Source organism: Microtus ochrogaster, chromosome 1 (assembly GCF_000317375.1).
Source record: "Microtus ochrogaster isolate Prairie Vole_2 chromosome 1, MicOch1.0, whole genome shotgun sequence".
NCBI classification, from domain to species: Eukaryota; Metazoa; Chordata; class Mammalia; order Rodentia; family Cricetidae; genus Microtus; species Microtus ochrogaster.
In genome coordinates, this window is record NC_022009.1 from 74,649,488 (window position 1) to 74,670,350 (window position 20,863).

Genomic DNA, 20,863 nt, shown 5'->3' on the forward strand with positions numbered 1-20,863 from the left:
CTCTGGGTGGGTAGCCTTAGTGTAGGAGCTTAAAACTGTTCTTGAGCACTGGTCCTAGCATACAGCAGGGCAGCAATCTCCTACATTTATAACTCTACAAAGGCAAGGATTGTCAAAAACTTGTAACTCTTTAGTAAGCAAGAATTCTACATTGCAGTGATAATTTTGGTACTGTGTTAACTAAAATCCAAGATATTTAATTTAAGTGCTCAAATCCTTATCATCCAGTAGCATCAATGGTCAGAAATCAGCATTAAATTAGAATGCACAATGCCATTGAGATGCAGAAAAATTCGTGGAACAAACTCAACCAGGCTAGAGGATCTTCGGGTTTTCTGAAAACCTTCTGTTCAGGTTATCAATAAATAAGGACAGGGTACACATAACCTCTGTTCTGTCAGTAACCACCCATTCTGACCCCATTTGAGAACTGTAACTCCATTAGCTTGTGTGCTCCAAGACATTTCACCCACCAGTCTTTACCAGAGTCCTGAACACAGGCTTCTTTTCATATGGCCTTACTTTATGGACAGAAAGCATCTCTGATTTCACATTGACAGAAAAATCCCAAAACCAACGGATGCTCTTCAAGGACAGCCATGCAGACACATTGGGGCTCTATTAGTCTGAGCTGGTATACCAACCACAAAGATGTTATTTAAAAAGCATCATGTAGTTTTACTGAGGAAAATTCAATTTGGTTCTGCTTTTTTCTAAGAATGCTTAACCATTTGCTGGAATACAGGGTGACTCAACAATCCGTGATAGGCCAACATTGATTTCCACATCTTCAGCAGTCCATTTAAAATCAACAGCTTTTAAACGTTTAATTTCGAGTGATTCAATGGATTTTTATTTTGCTAATACCAGAGTTATTTTTAATAAATGAGGGTGTTTGGATGTTTTCTAATATAGTCTTTCGACTGGGAAAGCAATTATTATGTAAATGTTTTTCAATGAAAAAAGGCCCATGATTGCCTGCCTCCAACAGCTCTGCAATGTCAATTTAGTTTTGAGACAGTCTAACACTGGAAACTTGAGCAGCTCTGGCTGACAGTGATGATCGCAAACATAACTAACACTTACCTTTTTCCCTCTGCAGAGTGACATGGTTCAAGTGATAAACTGTATGGTTAGCCTGTTCATGGGGACTAAGAAGAATCCAGATACTTACTACAGTGGCATTGCTAACTATATGGAACTCAAGATTCTAGAAGAGAGGACGTGATACAAGACCTCTCTGTTGACTGGCCTGAAATCTGTGAAACAGACATACAGTTATCTCTATAGGCAAAGTTTATACTTTCGACATTTCAACTGTGGCTGACTCACGATGATGTCCTTTACATTGCGGGGGAGGTGGGGGGAGATAGTTTTCCTCACCGTATGCTTTTCTACAATAGTGCTTCTGTAAGAGTCATAACAAATTAACATAGAAAGCAAACAGCTATGGTGGAACTAATGAGTATGGCTAAATAGGACTTTCATTAGCTTCTCATTGCTACTGTTATGGATAAGCATACACTATGAAAACAAGTTTTCACCTAAGAGCTTCAGAGACTCAAGAGAGTCACCTTGTGATTTTAACCAATATTGACATTACGTTACAAAATCCAGACCCTTCAACGTCTCCTCATTTCCAATCTTAGGTATTGGCAGAACTTACTGAACAAATACTTCAAACTCTATATTTTACTTTGTCAATATAAATCATAATCAGTGGATTATAAATAATGTGACTGCTTTTATCTGGGTCACTGGAAATAAATCAAAGTAGTCAGCATGCATGCCGTGAAGAAAGGCACTTAACTATTCTCCTGAGCAGCTTGACTGCACTTTGCCGAGAGAGACCGCTCTTGGGGTGGCAGAGCCATGCTGTTGCTGTTTACCCTTTTTGCATACAGCAGACAACAATCCTTCAAAAACACTTGGCTGGCCAACAACTGAAATAAATCTGAAGTCCTTGCCTGGGCCCACGAAGCTCTACAAACCTCTAAGAACGTATCTGTCATGTCAACTTTCTACCTTCTACCTTGTGCTAGCTTCTTGCAAGACCTTGAATTCTCACGTAGTCTGTTTCTATTTCAGGCGTGCATTGGCTGTTTCTTTGGTTTGATTATCTTTCCTTCAACGTCTCCTTCCCTTAATTTCCAAATTTTAGGGAAGTTTTCAGGGACTATTTTACCTCAGCTCCACCTCTTTTCACTTCTACTACTCCTCCGTGGTTACCTCCACGTGTTCATCAGGCGCAAGTAGATTAAAGGCACACGCCTTTAAACCCAGCATTTGGGCTTTAGAGGTAGGCGGAGCTTTAACAGTTCAAGGTCAGCCTGGTCTGCTGAGTGAGTTCCAGTACTGCCAGATCTGTTAATTAGAGAAACCCTGTCTCAAACCCCCCAAAAAGTATTTAGGTGTTTAAACTTCTGAAACTAAAACTAAAGTCCATATTTCTTTGACTTTTAAATACATTCCCTCTGAGAAGTATATTTTGAGTAGTTTGACAAATATAAATATATAAAAACTTTCTTTTTAGTCTTTGGGACTAGTTAATTTTGGTGTGTGATTTATTTATATTTGTAACATCTCTTAAAATAGAAATTCAAAAAAGCTTTCTGGGAAGGAAATTATAACTAAAACCAACAATAACTCCAATCCCAAATTTTATAACTGATATTTCCATTTCATCCTATTTAGCCTACAAAATTTAACAGCATTTGTGAACAAGGGTATTCTTCATAGCAATTCAAGAGAGCCAAACGATTTCTATAATTAAAAGCAAAACTTCTAAAAATTAATCTTTCTTAGGGAGCAGAGTAAAAGCCACTACTGAAGAGAACAGATTTCGGTTTCAGTGAACTGAGACTTGAAAAGGCAATGCTAAGTGATTGCTACCTGCAATGCTCTACTCTGTGGCCCTCTTGGTACCCATCATTCCTATGAGTCCCTTACAACAAGTTCCTTTTAACTATAGGGTGCTTTCCCAGTCACTTGGTCTCCTGAGCCATGGGAGCCACACCAGGGAAGGACACTTAACCCCAAACGCAACAGATCAGTAGGTAGACCAGCAGTCCATCTACCGTATACATCCTAAAGCTGTACTTCAGATATAGGAAGTTTTCTTTCTCTCTCTCCTTAAGAAATATCAAATTCTTTCCAAGAAAGCAAATATTGAAAATTCACACTTGATTTTAGCTTGTCTCCTAGGAAATTCATTAATATCCATGGGAAAACAGGACCAGTCTCCCTTGTCAGGAGGGAGGGCACTGTCAGGCTAATGACCCCTTGTGGCTGACAGGCAGCATCTTCGTAATTTTTTTCTTGGCATGGAATTGCAAGAAAGAGATCACGAACAAAAATAAGTAAGTTTATAAGGGAATGTTTGTTATCTAATTGTCTGTCCCCTGAACACTTTTCAATAGTGTTAGAGACCACTGAAGGATCACACTAACTCAAAGCCAGGAAGCCTAGGGCAATTAGGTGCTAACGTGTCAAAGAGAAGGAATGCCCTTTTTCCCCTTCAAAGACACTAAGCCATAAGAATGACTACTTTTCTAATTAATCAACAAAAAGACTTTCCACTGGAAACACCTTGACTCTATGTCCTTTCTTCTTTTCAGTCACTCAGTCTCCATGACTGAGGCCCTGAAAGGTGGACAATGGGGACACAGACCCTGGCATCCCTTTGCAGGCTTCTCTGCTCGGGTTTCAACAGTATCCAGGAAGAAGGTGAGCCCAACCCTGGCCCAGCTGCCTGCCTCTGGCTCTGGGTCTGCCTCTGCTGTATGACCCCAATGTAGATGCACGGAGAGAGAACAATGCTTCATAGCTCCTCGGGTCTGCAGTGGAGTTTCATCTTGTGCAGACTTCTGTGATCTCACATTGCTGACTAATCAGCTAGTGACTGATGATGAGAAATGGCAACGTTCACTTTGGATTATAATGAAAAAAAACCCTGATTCACTGAAATTACTAATTTTGTTAGATTACTTTACATGAATAAATTGTGTTTGCTTTGTGTCTTCTTTTGTTGTGTAAGATTAATTTTATTGAGATGTAGTTCACATAACATACAATCTACCCACATAAAATGTACAGATGAATAACTTTTCATATGCAACTGTATGACTGTCACCACAATACGTTTAAGGACATTTTTATACTTCTTAAAAACAAGTAAATGACCTGTACCCATTAAAAGTCCCTCTATGACCCTCTTCCATGCCTGTGGGAAGTTAACCTGTGTTTTGTGCATTTATCTATTCTGGGAATTTTGCAGAAACAGAACTATATAATTTGTGGTCTGTTGTGACTCACTTCACTAGCTGAACACAAGGTTTTCAAAGGTGCTGACTCATTCCTTAATGAGACCACATCACACTCACACAGTCTCCAGACAATAAAGGTATGCTTGCATACTTCTACCCGGAGTGAGGGGTTTTCTGATTATATACCTGTCTCTGTTTCTGAAGGAAATCAGAATCCTGGGATGACTCTTGATAAAAGAAAAAGAATGCACCAGGTTCTTTGACCATAATGCATTTTTTATAGGAAGTGGAAACAAAACACTTTCCTACTAACCCACTTATTATTGACAGTGGTCTTCCCACCATATTTTACTATAAAAAAATACAGAAAAAGAGAGAACCCATGATAAGGCTTTGGGAGGGAAAAGTGGCTCAAGGGATAGGCGAGGGAACAGAGGTAGGTTTGATTGAAAGACACTGTATACAAGCATAAATAATTGAATAATTTTAAAAAGCATTGTTGAATTCAATAAGCAGTAAATATTATAGTATCAAGTATATTTTAATGAAAATCGCAGTATTTTTTAGTGGTAAAAGCAAGAGCAGGTCAGTGTAAATGTTTTTGACATCTGGAGAACTAGAGGATAACTGGGCTGGCCTCTGCTTTATTATCCTATCTTTGGCAATATCACACATCTGGAAAATTCCATCCTGAAGACACAATAGGTTACAGTTTAAAAAGAGAGACAAAAGACATCTTTTGTTAGGAAAAAAGTAGTTTTGATCTCATAGAACCCAAAATAGGTCTTGGGGACTCTGGGGATCCCCAGGCCATCTTTTCATAACTGCCGATCTCAATTCTGTTCGAAACTGACAGGGGCTCTCATCATTTCGCTTGTCTTGCTTGTGGAATCATTAACATCATTAACACAGGTATTTTTAGCAGGGACTTTTGGGTAGAAACAAGATCGGAAAACTTCATGAATATTATTTTCAAAGCACTTGTCTGCTCTATTGTGTACAACTGGCCATAAATAGGCAATCAAAATGACGTGCATCATGCACTAATATCTTTCTTGTCTATCCTCAAATATCGTTTATATTAGCAGGGGCAATAAATAAGAATTTGCTATCTGTTCCTCAAATTCTTGATTATTCCAGTGCTGTCTGCAGTTTCAACACTCATTATGAACCCAGAAGTGCAAGTTTCACTTCCTATCCACCTTGTCTCTCCCTCGATGGCTAAGAGTCCTGTCACTCTTTGCGTTTAGATTTTAAAATAATGAAATGCTCTTCAAATTTTCTAAAATGGGTATTAGTGTCACCATTAAAATTATTAAATATTAAAAATAACTGTGCTAGTTCTGGTACCTGAAAGCAGTGGTTGAATGTCCAGAGCATGTGGCGGATCCTGCCTTAACAGTTATCCTATGTTTTATAATCTAAGGACAATGGTATGCTCAGTAACTTCATACACACCTTCCATCCTGAAATGGTTAGTCATGTGCACTGAAGTAGACACCCAAGTGAAGTTTGTCCTAGTTCCAGACCCCAAGGCATTTTCTACTTTAATTTCAAATAATGACCCCAAACCAATTAAAACACAAGACTGTGAGCCAGAAGGTGGTGGCACACACCTTTAATCCCAGCAACTGTGGGGGGAGGGGGATGAATTGCTGTGAGTTTGAGGTTAGTCTGGTATACAAAAGGAGTTCCAGGACAGCCAGGGCTGTTGCACAGAGAAACCCTATCTCTGGTAAACAAAAACAAACAAACCAAAAAGCACTAGATTATAAGTTAAATGCAGTAGCCTAGGCACCTACCTTATAATGTCACCTTCAAGAGCAATCACTCTCTTAATGATCTTCTGTTCTGGGTTTTTAGGAGACCTAGGATTAAAAAAAAATAAGGTCATATAATCAGCTCTGTTGCCATTATTTTAGGGGGAAAAAAAACATTGTTCAACAAAATCAGCTGTAGTAAAACCATTGCAGAATTCTTAGCACCCATGGTATGGCATCAACCTTACTCGGGTTTCAAGTGATCTGAGATACTATTGAGATACTTATGCTTTTTAAAAGCTCTGAGAATAAAGAAGCAATAGTATAACTTAACAAAATGGGAAAACACAGGGACTACAGAGAAAGTTGGTACAGTCTGCCATTCCTAGTAGATAGAGGTGGAGGCAGCAGGAGCAGGATCCTTCCACAAACAGCAACCTCCAGGCCAGCCTGGGCTATATGAGACCCTGGAAAAAGTGAAACAGAAACCAAGACAGATAAACAACTCAGATATTAAGGGGTTAAGATTATTAAGTATGATGTTATTAAAGTCAAGTACATTCAAAGGATGTGTGTGTAAGAAAGCAGACATTTCTTTTAACCAATAACACTCTATAAAGTTTATGTCACTTTAAAATCAAAAGCGCATCATCCAGAAAACAATGATATATTTTTTAAAAAACAAAGTAGAGAATTCCTTTAAATCATATTGGTGTTTAGCGATTTGATGATTATAGAATTCAGAGAGATAAACAGTGCTCCTGGCAGTGAAAAGAAATTGATAGATTTTGATATAGTTAAAAGATATTTTCTATTTTAATCTCCTTTGTGATGAGAAAATTTTATTCAAAGACACACTGCTTAAATAAATCCCCAGCCCTCTTGGAATATGCACCCCAAGAGGTTCTTTCCTCGTTAGGCTAAGATTGATTTGAAAGGTCAAGAGAGTATGGGAACGGGATGGATAGAGCACTCGGAGATTTTCCTTGTGAAGAGGCTTTCTCATTCACCTTGAGCTCTTCTGTTCCAACTTTGCAGCCAGCCACATCTGTCCTGAACAACCCCGCAGAAACAGTCACAAGGGGAAGAACTCGCCTGCTAATAATGTCCCTTCAGTGAGCTCAAAAGCCTGTCCTCGGTGCCAGCCAAGCCTGGTGAAGCTGTACCCAGGGAGTCTCAGTTTGACTGCCTTTCTAGAGAAACCCTGAGCCAATGCCCCCACCTATGTTGCCCTCGGGAGATGAGCACCATCAATGTCTGTTGACTTAAGCTGCCAGGTACTGGGGAAATTTCTTCTGCAGCTGGACAGATAACTCCATCTTAATGTGGACAATCTCCTGCTGATAACATCTTAAACCCCCGATTTAACAGACTTGTCTCAAGGAGCAGATCATATATCATATAAATAATCGTTTAATGTGTACTTGAAAATCAACCAGAGATAAAATATTTTCATGCCAATTCATGTTTTGAATTAAAATGCTTTTTAAAAGGAAAGTAAAAGTATATAAACAGAAATAGAATTAGAAAAACTGTAAGTGTGTTCTGAATTAAAGGAGTTACAATACAATTTATATCCCATAATATATCTTATGGAGAAAATAAAATTATGTAAAACAGCTGCAATTGCTTTCACATGATTATGAATGTTCTTTATTTTGAAGGGAAATTGGATCAGAGTTTTGACAGGTCTCTTTAAACAAATTGAGTAACTGGTATTCTATAACTTTAGTGTCATTAACAGACAATTCTAAATCTAACTTGTGGGGTTCTGTTACCTTCGAGCTATGGAAATTGGGTTCTCTGTACAAGGCAACTTAAGACTACCTAGAAAATGGCTATCCACCTCTTTCATTCCAGTCTTTCCAGACCTTCTCTTAATCTTGCTGCAGCTGTCCTGCAGGAGCCCTTCCTTCCTCCCACCTCGATTCCCTAGGAACCCTACAATGATCTGGTCTGTCTTTTTAAGAGACAAGCCACGCCCATTCTTCCCCCTTCACTGAGGTAAGCTGATCTTCAGCTTCCAGCCCCAGTTCCTTCCTTTTCCATCTCTCCCTTTCTCTCTGTCTCTCTCTCTCTGTCTATCCCTGTCCGTCTCTCTCTCTCTCTCTTTCTCTCTCTCTCTCTGCCTCTCTCTGTTTTTCTCTCTTCTCCCCTTCCCTTCCATAACCTACTAAATAAATATCCAACCTCACTCTGCATGGAGTGCCTATCTGTGTCTCTGTCTCTTGCCCTCCGTGTGTCTCCCTGCCCAGAACCAGCTGCCTTTGGAGACCTATGGCATCTCTAACCCTTGACTCACAAGAACACTCTGTGCCAGGGACCCTAGAGTCACCACAGTTTTCTAGCATCAAGGGTAAGCAAAGAACAACCAGACATCAAACAAAGACAACATTAGGTAGCATCATACACTTTGATATATTATATACACATTTATTACATGCATTACAATTCCAGATACCTGGATTCCCGCGAAAGAAAGCACAAACGTGTAATCAAGAAAATATGCCTATTCAGGAAGCCAGCAACCCTGCAGTCATCTCTGGGAAAAGCAGTGTAGCTGGTGCACAAGACAAGGACTTGAAAATAACGATTATGACTGTTCCAGGACCTCCAAAGCACTTGAGTAAACGCCCTAACAAAGACCATGAAAAAAGGAGAATGGCATAGTGAAAACACTTCAAGACATGACAATAAAACTTAGCAAAGAAATAAAATCACTAAAGAAAAGCCAAAGTGAAATAAAAACGGAAACAAACTTCTTAGGATATAATCAAAAACTTCAGTAATTAAACCTCACCAATGGATTATAAGACACAGAAAAAAGAATTTAAGTCTTGAAGATAGGTAGAAGAAATGGATATCTCGATCAAAGAAAATGTTAGGTCTGAAAATCTAGGATCAAAGCATACAGGAAATCTAGGAAACTATGAAAAGACCAAGCCCATAAATAATAGGTATAGAGGCATGAGAAGAAACCCAGATCAAAGATAAATAAAGCATTTTTTTTAACAAAGTCATAGAAGTAAACTACCCCAATCAAAAGGAGGTTCTCATAAAGGCCCAAAAGCAAACAGAACAACAAATATACGGGACCAGAGTAGACACATAGCAATCAAAATTCTAAAGGTACAGAAATAAGAAAGGATACTTACAGTTGTAAGAGAAAAAAGACTGAGTAACATACAAACACAGACCTATTAGAATTATACCTGACTTCTCAATGGAGCCTCTAAAGTCAGAAGGGCCTGAACAGATATGCTACAGACTCTAAGAGACCACAGATGCCAGCCCAGACTACTATATCCAACAAATTATCAATCACAATCAATGTAGAAAGAAAAAATATTCCATGATAAACCAAATTTAAGAAACTTCAATCTACCCAGCTCTACAGTTGGCACTGAAAAAAGACTTCAGTCTGAGAAGGTTAGCTACACCCCAAAACACACAGGGAACACACAATCTCAGAAAAGTAAATAAAGAGATCAAAAGAATGATAAATAATCACCCATACCATAAGATCAAAATAACAGGAAAAAGTAGACACTGTTAGTTAATAACTCAATATTAATGGTATCGATTCCCCAATAAAAAAGACATACACTAACCCTGAATGAGAAAACAGGATCCATTTTTGTGCTGCATTGTAGAAATACAGTTTACCATCAAGGATAAGATACCACCTCAAGGGGAAAGGGTGGGAAAAGACACTTAAAGTAAATGGACCCAAAAAGCAAGCAGGTATGGCTGTCTGACAAAATAAACTCCAAACCAAAATTAATCACAAGAGCTAGGGAAGGACACTACATACTCCTTAAAGGGAAGGTGTTTGTCAAGAAGAAATTACAATTGTAGACATTCATACACCAAACATAGGGAGCCCAAGTTCATAAAAGAAACACTATTACAGTTAAAATTTCAACTGAATGTGTAAAAAAGAAGAGGAAGTCAGGAAGTATTGCTGTTATTACTGGACAACAGCATTAGTCTATAATTAGACACAAACAATGTACATCTGATTTCACTGGGGAGGCTCAGGAAGAATCTAAAACAGAAAGCAGAGAGTTGTATTATTAAAAGTCTTAATGGCCATATTTTTGGCTTATTGGCAATGTGACTTAGTAAATGGTAATCTTTTGTGTCATATGATGTTACCTAAAAAGAAATGCCCAATGCAGAAGTACCACCTGAACTAATTATAAAATTTCCACTTAAATTGAGGTAGGACTAACGCTAATGAGTAATGTAAAAGGAACCCCTGTTTGTTTTTTAAAAGTTGTGCCAACAATCTCTAGGCTTCTGAGATACTCAAGAAGTATTCTGTATTTTACAATAATTTGTATTTTATGATCATGATGCAAAAGAGAATGTATAAAGTGAGCTATCTGTATAATTAAAGTCTTATGAATTACTACTTTAAACATACCGATAAATTTCAATGTAATATTAAACTCATGAATCTAATCAAATAATTCAAAATGAAACAAGCTATTACTAACATTAATTCCATTACTGCTTAAAATCTATACCTATATTTTAATCATTAGACTGTTGAATGCATTACTTTGAAGTAAGTAGAGGTGGTAAAAGAGTTATTGCAGATTTGCATCATAAAAGTTATTAAACTTCTCTTTGTCTGAATTTTCTTGGCCACTTGCCTGTCTCCTAGCCAATGTGAGAAATAACAAGTGAAGGATTGGGTCTTATTTCAGGAGTACAATGCACGCTGCCCAATAAATACTCAAATTTGCATTTAAATTTGTAATTTTAATGTTTTCACAATAGGCAATATTTTATAGTTTTAATTTCTGGGACCTGAGTTACAAACATTCCATCTTATGCTCATGATTTAATCGGGCATGAGGTCTGGCTGAGAAGAGTAGCATTGTTCCTGTATTTCATGGGTGTGACACAATAAAGCTCCAATCAGAAGACACAGGGTCTCACAATGCCATGACAGGGTGCCCCTTGCAATTCTATGGAATTTCATTTGCTCTTATGATTAAAGAGTTGACATTTTAAAGTGGTGATAGGCCAAACACAGCTATGCCTTTGGTCACAAGACTCTCTGAAACAGATTTTGGTTCTGTCCTGTTTGCCTGGCTGGACTACTGGAAATCCATGTTTTATGGGAATAGAGTTAGGAGCACCTGTCTCACTCTCTCACTTCCTGACAGTACTGTATCTTGATGTCACAGAGATGCCTTCATCCTGGAACTAGGCATGCCTATCTTTGATTTGTGTTGAAATGAAAAGACCGCATTTCAGTGAGTTGGGTAGATTTGTGGTTCAGATTGACGAAGGTTATTACAGATTTAGCCTCCAGGTTACAATCAAATTGACGCCAGTATAGTGGCACATGCCTTTAATCCCAGCACTTGGGAAGCAGAGGCAGGGGGATCTCTGTGAGTTAAAAACCAGCCTGGTCAACAGAGTGAGTTCCAGGGCAGCCAGAGGTACATACTGAGACCCTGTCTCAAAAGAAAAAGAAATATGATGTGGGGAAGAAGAAAAAAAGAAGGAAGAAAGAAGAAAGTCACAGAAATCACATAGACCACAGTCAAATATAAACATGAGGTCTAAAGAAGACCATGTACTTAAGGGTTATTACAGTATATATCAGAGTGAGAACGTACAATCTTTTATTTATTTATTTTTAACTTTTTGCTTGCTTGCTTGTGGTGCTTGGGATCCCATCCCAGAGTCTTGTGTAAACTATGTCTACCATTGAGGAACACCTCAATTCCAGATTTCTAAATCCTGGTTCTATTCACCACTTTTAACCTCACCCATTTCTCCGGTCAAGTTGTCTCCTTGCTGATTGCAGCACAGCACCCACCTCCTGTAAAGGGGCAGCCTGCAGCCCAGAGGGAGGTGTCTGCTGTCACTGCTCCGCCTCATCGTGAGAAGGATTCTAACTGGAGGCAGCTAGTGCGGAGTGGCCTCTGATTATTACCAAGACGAGGTCAGACTGGGCATCAGCCAGAAGTCACAGGACTAACTTGGAATTGTGGCAGTGTTTTAGGTTTGCCATAGAACTTTTTCAAATAAACTGTAAGATAGACAAGCACATAGGAGACTTACATACAAATTCTAATTTCTTCTTCCTCTGAAAAATATAAAGAGAGCCACAATTCTTGCATGAAAAATTTCAGTGGAGCTGGGAAGTCAATAGTGCAAATCTGCCGGGGTCCCACAAGCCTGACCCACAGATGTTCAGTGGCTGAGGTTGAGCTTGGGGGATTTCTATAAATCCTAGCTTGACTTCTGATTGTGACATCACAGGGCCACAAAAGCACATGTGTAAATGCTATGGCTTGAGACTTTATTCTGAAATGGCTTTAACAAGGAGCAAAATCCCCAACGCCTCCAGGCATTATTACACTCCACTTCTCTTAGACCTGCATACACAGATTGTTATTTTGCAAATTCTCCCAAAAAGGACTTGTCATATTCTGTTGTAATAGAGGGCAAAACCAAACATCTTAAAGGCTTAGCTTATTTTTAGTACACAGTTAACTAAAGAAACACACAAACCCAATAACAATAGTGCGCATACTGAAGGTCAGCTTAGCTTCACTGTCTCTGATAGCAAGCATCAAATGGTACTTCTCAGCATCCAATTCTGTGCACTTGCTTCATGCTTGGTCATGTGCTCTTTCTGCACAGGCATGGCTGCATGTGCACGGCTATGCACACACACACGTTTTTAAAGAGACACTGGTAATACTGAGCACACTTGCATTAGCGCACTTACGGCTTTTAAATCAGAACAGCATGTGAGCTACCTTGCCCCTTGGGAACTTCTCTTTGGGTCATCAGAATGGTGTGAATGAAAGGAACTGCAGACTTTCCCTATTCTCTGGGAACATTTATAACCTTGCAAGTACAGAGCACCTCATTTCAGATGTTCTTGCTGCTACTGTAAGACGTTCAGTCCCTACCAACCACTAACACCTCAGAAAAGGTATTAGTCAAACGGCTGCAGCATTTACAAAGTAACATGCATACGGTGACTAGAATCCATGTTCATGGTCCAAATATGTCTTCTTTTTTTCCTTATTTTTTTTAAAAAACAATCTTTTCTCATTTTAGATACCAATCCCTAATTCCCACCCCCTCCCCTCTTCTCATTCCCTGCACCTTCCCTCCACCCACACCCCTTTCTTTCACTCCTCAGAGAGGGTTAGGCTTCCCAAGGGGAGTCAACAAAGTCTGTCACTTTGAGGTAGAACCAAGGCCCTTCCCCTTGCATCTAGGCTGAATAAAGTATTCCTCCATAAAGGATGGGCTCCAAACACCCAGTTCATGCACTAGGGAAAAATACTGGTCCCAAGGAAAGAGATATCTTGATTGAGGGAGCCATTATGGGACTAGTAAGAAACCCGACACTAGAGAAATTCCCAGGAATCCAGAAGGATGACCCCAGCTAGAATCCTAAGCAATAGTGGAGAGGGAGCCTAAACTAGCCTTCCGCTGCAATCAGATTGATGACTATCTTAACTTTCATCATAGAACCTTCATCCAACAACTGATGGAAGCAGACGCAGAGATCCACAGCTAAGCACTGGGCTGAGCTCCCAAAGTCCAGCGAAAGAGAGGGAGGAGCAATAATATGAGCAAAGGGGTCAAGACCATGAGGGGATACCGACAAAAACAGCTGACCTGAGCTAGTGAGAGCTCACTGACTCCAGACTGACAGTGGGGGAACCTACATAGGACCAAATTAGGTCTTCTGAATGTGGATGACAGTTGTATGGTTTGGGCAGTCTATGGCCACTGTCAATGTCTTCTATGTTTATGTTCTAGAAGGGGCAGGGGTGGCCTTGTGAAAAGTGCCTGGACAACAACAGGGGGTAATCATATGGGCAGAAAACTTCAGTGAGAAATAGAGACCTAAGCACTGGGGCATATGCTCTCTATTTTGTAGGGGGTAGGAGCAGGGAAAGTCTGACTTGTCTACTTTGGCCATTTTCACATTGCATGCCCTACCTGAATCAAGCTGTAGAAAAACCACATTTTTACAGGGTAACAGAGACACTACAATAAGGTTCCCAGTGGCAGGACAATTCTGTGTTTCAGACCTTAATCAAGGAAATATATTATGATAGCACTGACTAAGTATATGCTGTGGCTTATAAATGCTCTTGCTGTAATGTAAAATATTTCACTAACTACAATTAGTAGAAATTTAATAAGCAAGTAGTCACAACTGTTCTTATTAAAGTCAGCCTTGATTATGTAAAATCAATTAATGTGCATTATGACTATAATTTTTTTAATTATAAAGAGCTGCAATAGTTTGTAGTTGGCTATTTTGATACTTCAGAACAAGTGTCTTCATATCTCTACAAATATCTAAGGGATTTAATACAATAATAACAGTGAGATCATACCCACCAATGTTTGTTTATTAACTGCAGCAGTTCAAAGCACAGGACAACACAATGTTCAGGTGCTAAACACAATTACAGCTATATATTAACATCTGGAATAAGGGTTTGAACATGAATACATATATCACATACATGATATGTGTTTAATTCTACTGTATAATATGAACACATATCTGAAGAAATGTACTTCCAGCCATAAAGAAACATCTGCTGGAGAAAATGAAATTCCTTGGTTGACTTATTTTGCAAATCTGTTGCTTTTATACAGGGAATATGCTTTCAGTAGGCCATACATGTAGAGATGAAGAATTCTTAAGTTAAAAATCAATTCTACTAGACTCTCAAAGGGAGACCTTGACACTAGTGTTGTAGCCCCAAAGCCAGACACAAACATTGGATTGTTCGTTTTTTTCCAGTCAAGGTAGCCTTGAGGCCTACACTATCTAATTGACTATACCTATACTATACCTAACTGACTATACAATAAAGCATCATTATTTGACTATGGGATAAAGTAATATCTTTGAAAGAATAAACATCAGTCTAGCTACTACTTTGATTAAACCATTAGACTTCCAGATTCAGTCAGGTTGAAAAATTCTGCCATACATTTTTGTTAAGTTTGAAGAATATTTATGCCTTGAATCACCTAGAAAAGGAAGGCATGTGTTTTCAACACCACACCACATCCATATAAAAATGGCATATAAGAGGTAGGTCAACTAAAGTATGAAGTAGATTCTGGTATGTAAGACCTAACTCAGTACCTTAAAGCTGAATGCACGCAAGAGGTTAGAACTATGTGGGTAGGAGTCATCTGGAAAATGCTACTGGAATAAGGACCAGCATGTCACTAACACTGCTGACATGACAGCTTTCTTAGCTTTCTTTTTCTTTTCTTTTTTCTTTCTTTCTTTCTTTTTTTTTGTTTTTTGAGACAGCGTTTCTTTGTGTAACAGCCCTAGTTGTCCTGGAACTAGTTCTGTAGACCAGGCTGGCCTTGAACCCACAGAGACCACCTGCCTCTGCCTCCCAAGTGCTGAGATTAAAGGCGTGCACCTCCACAACCCAGTTTTACATGCCAGTTGTCTGTCTATGATGGTGAGTATACTCTGGCATTTGAGATGCCAAACTCAAGGCATGATGCACATGATGACGTCAGGAGAGCAAGAGCAAAGTCATTTAGGACCTTTTCCCTCAAAGACATTTGCTCTTCGCCTTCCTCTTCAACTATATGTATTTTCTAACCAGTAATATACCTGAAAGAGAACCATAATCTTTAGCTTTATGAATGCAAAGGCAACAACATGTGCATGGTAAACAATGTCCTTGAAGAATACCTGTGTCCACTGAGTGCCTGAAAGGGAGAGAGGCTGCTGTGTTACTTGTGCTCGTCACAGTTGCGCACTACATCCAAAACAACACTGTCAGGGGTCGCCAGTGTAATCCTCTGTGGTCACAGGAAATGGGAAGTATAAACTGATGGTCCCACCCCTTACCATTGTGACCCACAACTGAGATTAACAAAATAAAACTTTTCAGAAAGCAAATGTCAGGTAGGAGGATGTTTCAATGGTCACCAGCCAAGACTGAAAACCAGACAGGCTAATGCGCCTCCACAAATGTCAATGAAGGCTGTTGAATGAGAAACAGGGTCCTGCCCTGAGGCTGGCAGGATATAAATCCAATGAGGCTTAGAGCCTGTGTTGACAAAATGAAGAACCATAAGCAGGCTGTCTTAGTTACTGGTCTGTTGCTGTGACTGACCAAAGCAACACTGAAGAGAAAGCACTTAATTGGGGACTTGCTTACAGTTTTAGAATCATCACGGGGGGGGGGGGGAGCACAGCAGCAAGGGGGCAGGCATGGTTCTGGAAAAGAAGCTGAGAGCTCACATCTGGTCTGCAATATTAATGCAGAATAAAAGAGAGAGAAACTGGATCTGGAGCAGACTTCTGAAACCTCAAAGCCTACTCCCGGTGACAGATCCACTCCAACCAGGCCAATTCTAATCCTTCCCAAACAGTTCTATTAACTGAGGATCAAGCATCCAAACATATGAGCCTGTGGGGGCCATTCCTGTTCAAACCACTACACACGCAATTTGAATATGATTCAAATTGCTGCATGCATCTTTTAACTTTATTCTAAATTAAAAGGAATAAGATTGATTTAGTTTTCAGCTGGAAATTTAAATTTAGTAGTGACAATATAAAATTATATTTTTGCATATTTTATTTTTATGATGTGATAATTTATACCAACCCCATTTTATTTTTTTCCAGTGTATACTTACGGATTAATATACTCTCTAGTGACTTATGTCATATATATTATTAATGTTTCAACTGTGCTGCTAGATTCAGAATTGCCTAAAACTGCATTACGTTTACATGTGGAAAGACATGGAACTGCAAAACCACTGATAGTAATCTCTCTAAATGCTCACACTCAGCAGCAAGAGCCCTGACTCTGTGGAGATTCGAATTTAAGTAAAATATGAGACATTTTGCCTCGTTCCCATTCTAAACCTATTGAACTTATTTATTTTTAAAATATAGTACTATTGTTTTGCACACAAACTCTCAGAGTCCAATAACTAAATACAATTTGCTACCTAAAAAAATGCCCACTTTATGCCCCCAGTATCAAACTGAACAGCATCAGCAGCTGCATTGAGGAAAAAATCCACGGGGTTTAGGATTTTACGAAATCAATTTCAACTGCTCTACCCTGAAGACAGCATTATCATTTACTTGCTCAGCTTGACGGTCATAGATATAGCTCTAGCTGCTAAGTTTTCAGCAACTTAGAGGGATTTCTTCTGCTCTGGCTACAATAACTGGTGATAATTTACTTATGGATAATTTTAAGCTAATCACTCGAAGAAGCATTCTGTAAATGAGACAAGTAGAAAATGGCACCATTTTAGGTGACACATTAAAAATAGTTTTAATAGACTAAAGGAATTCTGGGGACAAGTTAGGGGAAATTTGGCAACAGATTATTTTCTAAGAGCCTCATTTTGTTAAACCGAGAGAGATAAAGAGCAGTGTTCAGGGAGAAAAAGTCAGATGAAGAAGGAGGAGCCTGGTGGCCATGTGTTCATTGGAAATGGAGCAAGTGCTCTGATTTCTCCACTGGAAGACAGATGCAACTGTTCATTGGCACATTCGGATCCTCGACATTTAACAGAGCCTCAGAGCTAGAGAAAGTTTGCTTAGATGCTGCTGTTCGCTGTCTCACAGCCATGCTTTCCCCTGCTAGGCTATGGAAAAGTTCTATTCTTTAACAGAAAATCAGTAGGGCAACTTATTCTTAGTCATGGATTGCAGAATGGCACTTGTCCTGTAGGCAGAAGTGGACAGACGTCGGTGATGGGGCACAATTTCATCGGTATGCAAGTTCTAGAAATGTCTTCATTGGCACAGCAAGAACAGTAAATAATAAAGAATACCTGAAAATTGCTAAAAATGGATCTTAAATGCTTTTACAACTAAAATGATGCATGTGAGGGACTGGATATGTTAATTAGGTTGATTGAATCATTTCACTGAATGCATGAAAATCATTATATTCTATACCAGAAGCCTGTATATTCTTAGTCAAATAACTTAAATACTGTTTGGAATATTCCTAGTTGTTTATATCTCATATAACTACAAAAGGAAACTTTATCACCAGGTCATGACCATACTTCAGCTTGCGAGAAAACCTTCCATGGGCTAGATCTGCCATGCTATTTAGTCAACTGTAGAGTAGACAGTAACAACCATAAAATGTGCTTAGGAATGGCTGTTATTATGTTAAAAATCCAGTATATTGAGACTGTAATTTGTCAGAATATTTTCCTTTCCCTCTTTCTTTAAAAGGCCCATACTGTGGCTACCTTTTTTCTGTCATTTATGACATTTTATTCCACATATTTACTTATCTTCTTAAAGGTGAACATGCGGTGTTGCCACCACACGTTGTTCCGTACAGAAAGCTGTCCTGATACCGGGTTGGGAGACACTGGTTAATGTGTGAAGGCATGCCTGCCTTCCTGAGCACCAGCATTCCCATTCTGTGCACACAGAGAACAGACGCTAATCTCTGCAGCTGTCATGGCGACGCTCTGCTCCCATTGTCCATTTTACAGGCTCTGAAACCACTCCACACTTCAAACACGACCAGCAAGAGTGTGTCTCCAAAAGGGAACGACAGTGGGAAGTTATTAAGTTCAAATGGAAGTAAACCTTCTCCTCGTGTGTGGATGGTACTCATAGGGGCCTCGTTTCCATATGGTTCGCACAGCTGAACCTTAATGAGCAGATCTCCGACACAGGGCTAAGAACCCTCATAATACTCAGATGCCTCCACAGTGGAGCACACCAAGGCAGAGCAGAATTAAGGGAAACAATTTCCAGCTGTTTTTACGTGTCTGTGGATTAAATATAGGAAGGAGGCTTTAATTTAAATAAAAGCACTCCTTGGGAGCATATGCTCACCTCCCACCATTCCTCATCAGAGTGGTTGAAACTTGGGAGTTTTGATTTGCTATAACGTGGGAGCTTTGCCAAGAGACACTAGCAAAAACAAACAAAGTGGTTAAGAACAATCCCTACATATATATATATATATATATATATATATACACACACACACACACACACACACACACACACACACATAATAAAATATATACAGTTTAACCTGCAGTTGAGTGAGTTTCTGGGCCATGGTGCCATGTTTTGAAATAACCACATGGACAGATGTTTTGATTCATTAAATGATTTAGGATGATTAAACTCTACTTAAAACTTGACAGTGTTAAACTCTACTTAAAACTTATTCCCTGGAATGTCATGGCTGTCTGGGAAAGACATCGTGAAGGCAAATAAATGTTCCTCACAAAAAAGTTCTCTGATTCAGCTGCATTTTAAACCAGAGAGTCCCAAAGTCTGCCGAGGCTCAGGGTGTCTCTCCACTGTCTCAGCTCTTTCTCGCGGCTGCCATCTGTCTGCTTAGCTTTTCCCAGCACAGTGCCCATCCCTCCAGGTTGTTCCCTGGCACCGAGATGCCTCCCTCCAGTTCTTTGCGGGACCGTGAGAGCCATGCATGGTCCAGGCCATTTCCAGTTCTTCCCAGAGAGTTCCCTCAGCTTCACCTCGCCACTTCCTTCACGTGTGTATCTTTCTCCATCACAAATGTCAGATAATGAGCAAATTTGATTTAGCCCTTTATTTTAAACACAATTATTTTACGATAGTGTTTTGAGCTATACATAGGTAAAATTTTTGTTTAGAACTTCTTTTACATTACACTTTCCTAAGACCTGATAGTGCCAAGCTTTAATGATTCAAACACAATATCTAAACAAGTCTATGCAGAAGCAGAAGTTAATTCAAATGTTTCTGTGGGAAACGGTATATTGCATTATTAATTTTTAACACTTAAAAACCTACCTACCTACTTTTCTTCATGTTGATCCGCTCATGTAGTCAGTCTTACTGTAGGATTGTTTAGTTACAGCTTTCAACAAATATATAACATGATTTAGTAAAAGAAAAACGTCAAAATGAAATTAAAAGTTATAACTCTATAGAACTCATGAGAGGACCAAAAATAAAGTGACCATATTTAAACAGTGTATACTATTTGAATTATATATTATATATTATAACTAATTAAATTATTATTAGTGACACTTTCCCAGCCTGTCACTACCTTTCCAAGTCAAACTCCTGTTTGAATTTGCTCCCGACAACCCCATCCAATCCCTTTCCAGTCCAAGAGTCAGCTGTTCACGATGCAGACTGTGTCGCTGTTGTGGCTGTGTGGACTTGACCTGCTGCTATTAACAAAGAGACTTAATTAATTATTTGCTGTTTTGACTGGCTATTTCATTTCACCTCCACCTTTGTTTAAGTGGTAAAAGGCTCAATTGTTTTATCACCTTAACCTTAGCTTTGGAAAAAGCACACAGAATATCTCAACTGCCAACTCATAAACTGCCTTGATCCAGAAGGCTGATTCTCAAGAGCAGAGCTCCTCCATGGCTTGTGCAGAGTCAGCTCAAGTAAGACAGGGACCTGGTGCCATCAACTTGTAAAAGATGCTCTTCGTTTTAATAGCGGCAATGGTTTGTACGCCAGTACTCTATGAGCAAAGGACACAAGAGCATCTCCATAGGCCTCATCACCACATTCACAGCTGGAAGGATAGTTTTGTTGAGAAAACTTCACACACGCAAAACACAGGGTGTTTATACTTTGAACACTGACATATGTAAATGAATGCTGCAACAGTTTCTCTAATTATCTTTGAGTTGTTCCCATTGTTTTGACCACACTAAGCTCAATAATATAATCACCCATTTCAACCCTCAAGAAAACCAAAAAAGAGCAAAGATGCAGTTTTGAAGTAAGGGTGAAAACCGATTTTACAATGTATGGGT

General features: G+C 39.2%; 1 protein-coding gene across 2 annotated transcripts in view; it reads right to left on the reverse strand.

Annotated features, from left to right (window-relative positions):
• Positions 1–20,863, reverse strand: part of Immp2l (inner mitochondrial membrane peptidase subunit 2) — a 799,387-nt gene that overhangs the window by 261,166 nt on the left and 517,358 nt on the right. For both annotated transcript variants that reach the window (XM_005343824.2, XM_005343825.2), the window contains exon 5: positions 6,068–6,133. In XM_005343824.2, coding sequence (XP_005343881.1) covers positions 6,068–6,133 — 66 coding nt within the window. The remainder of the gene's footprint in view (positions 1–6,067; positions 6,134–20,863) is intronic.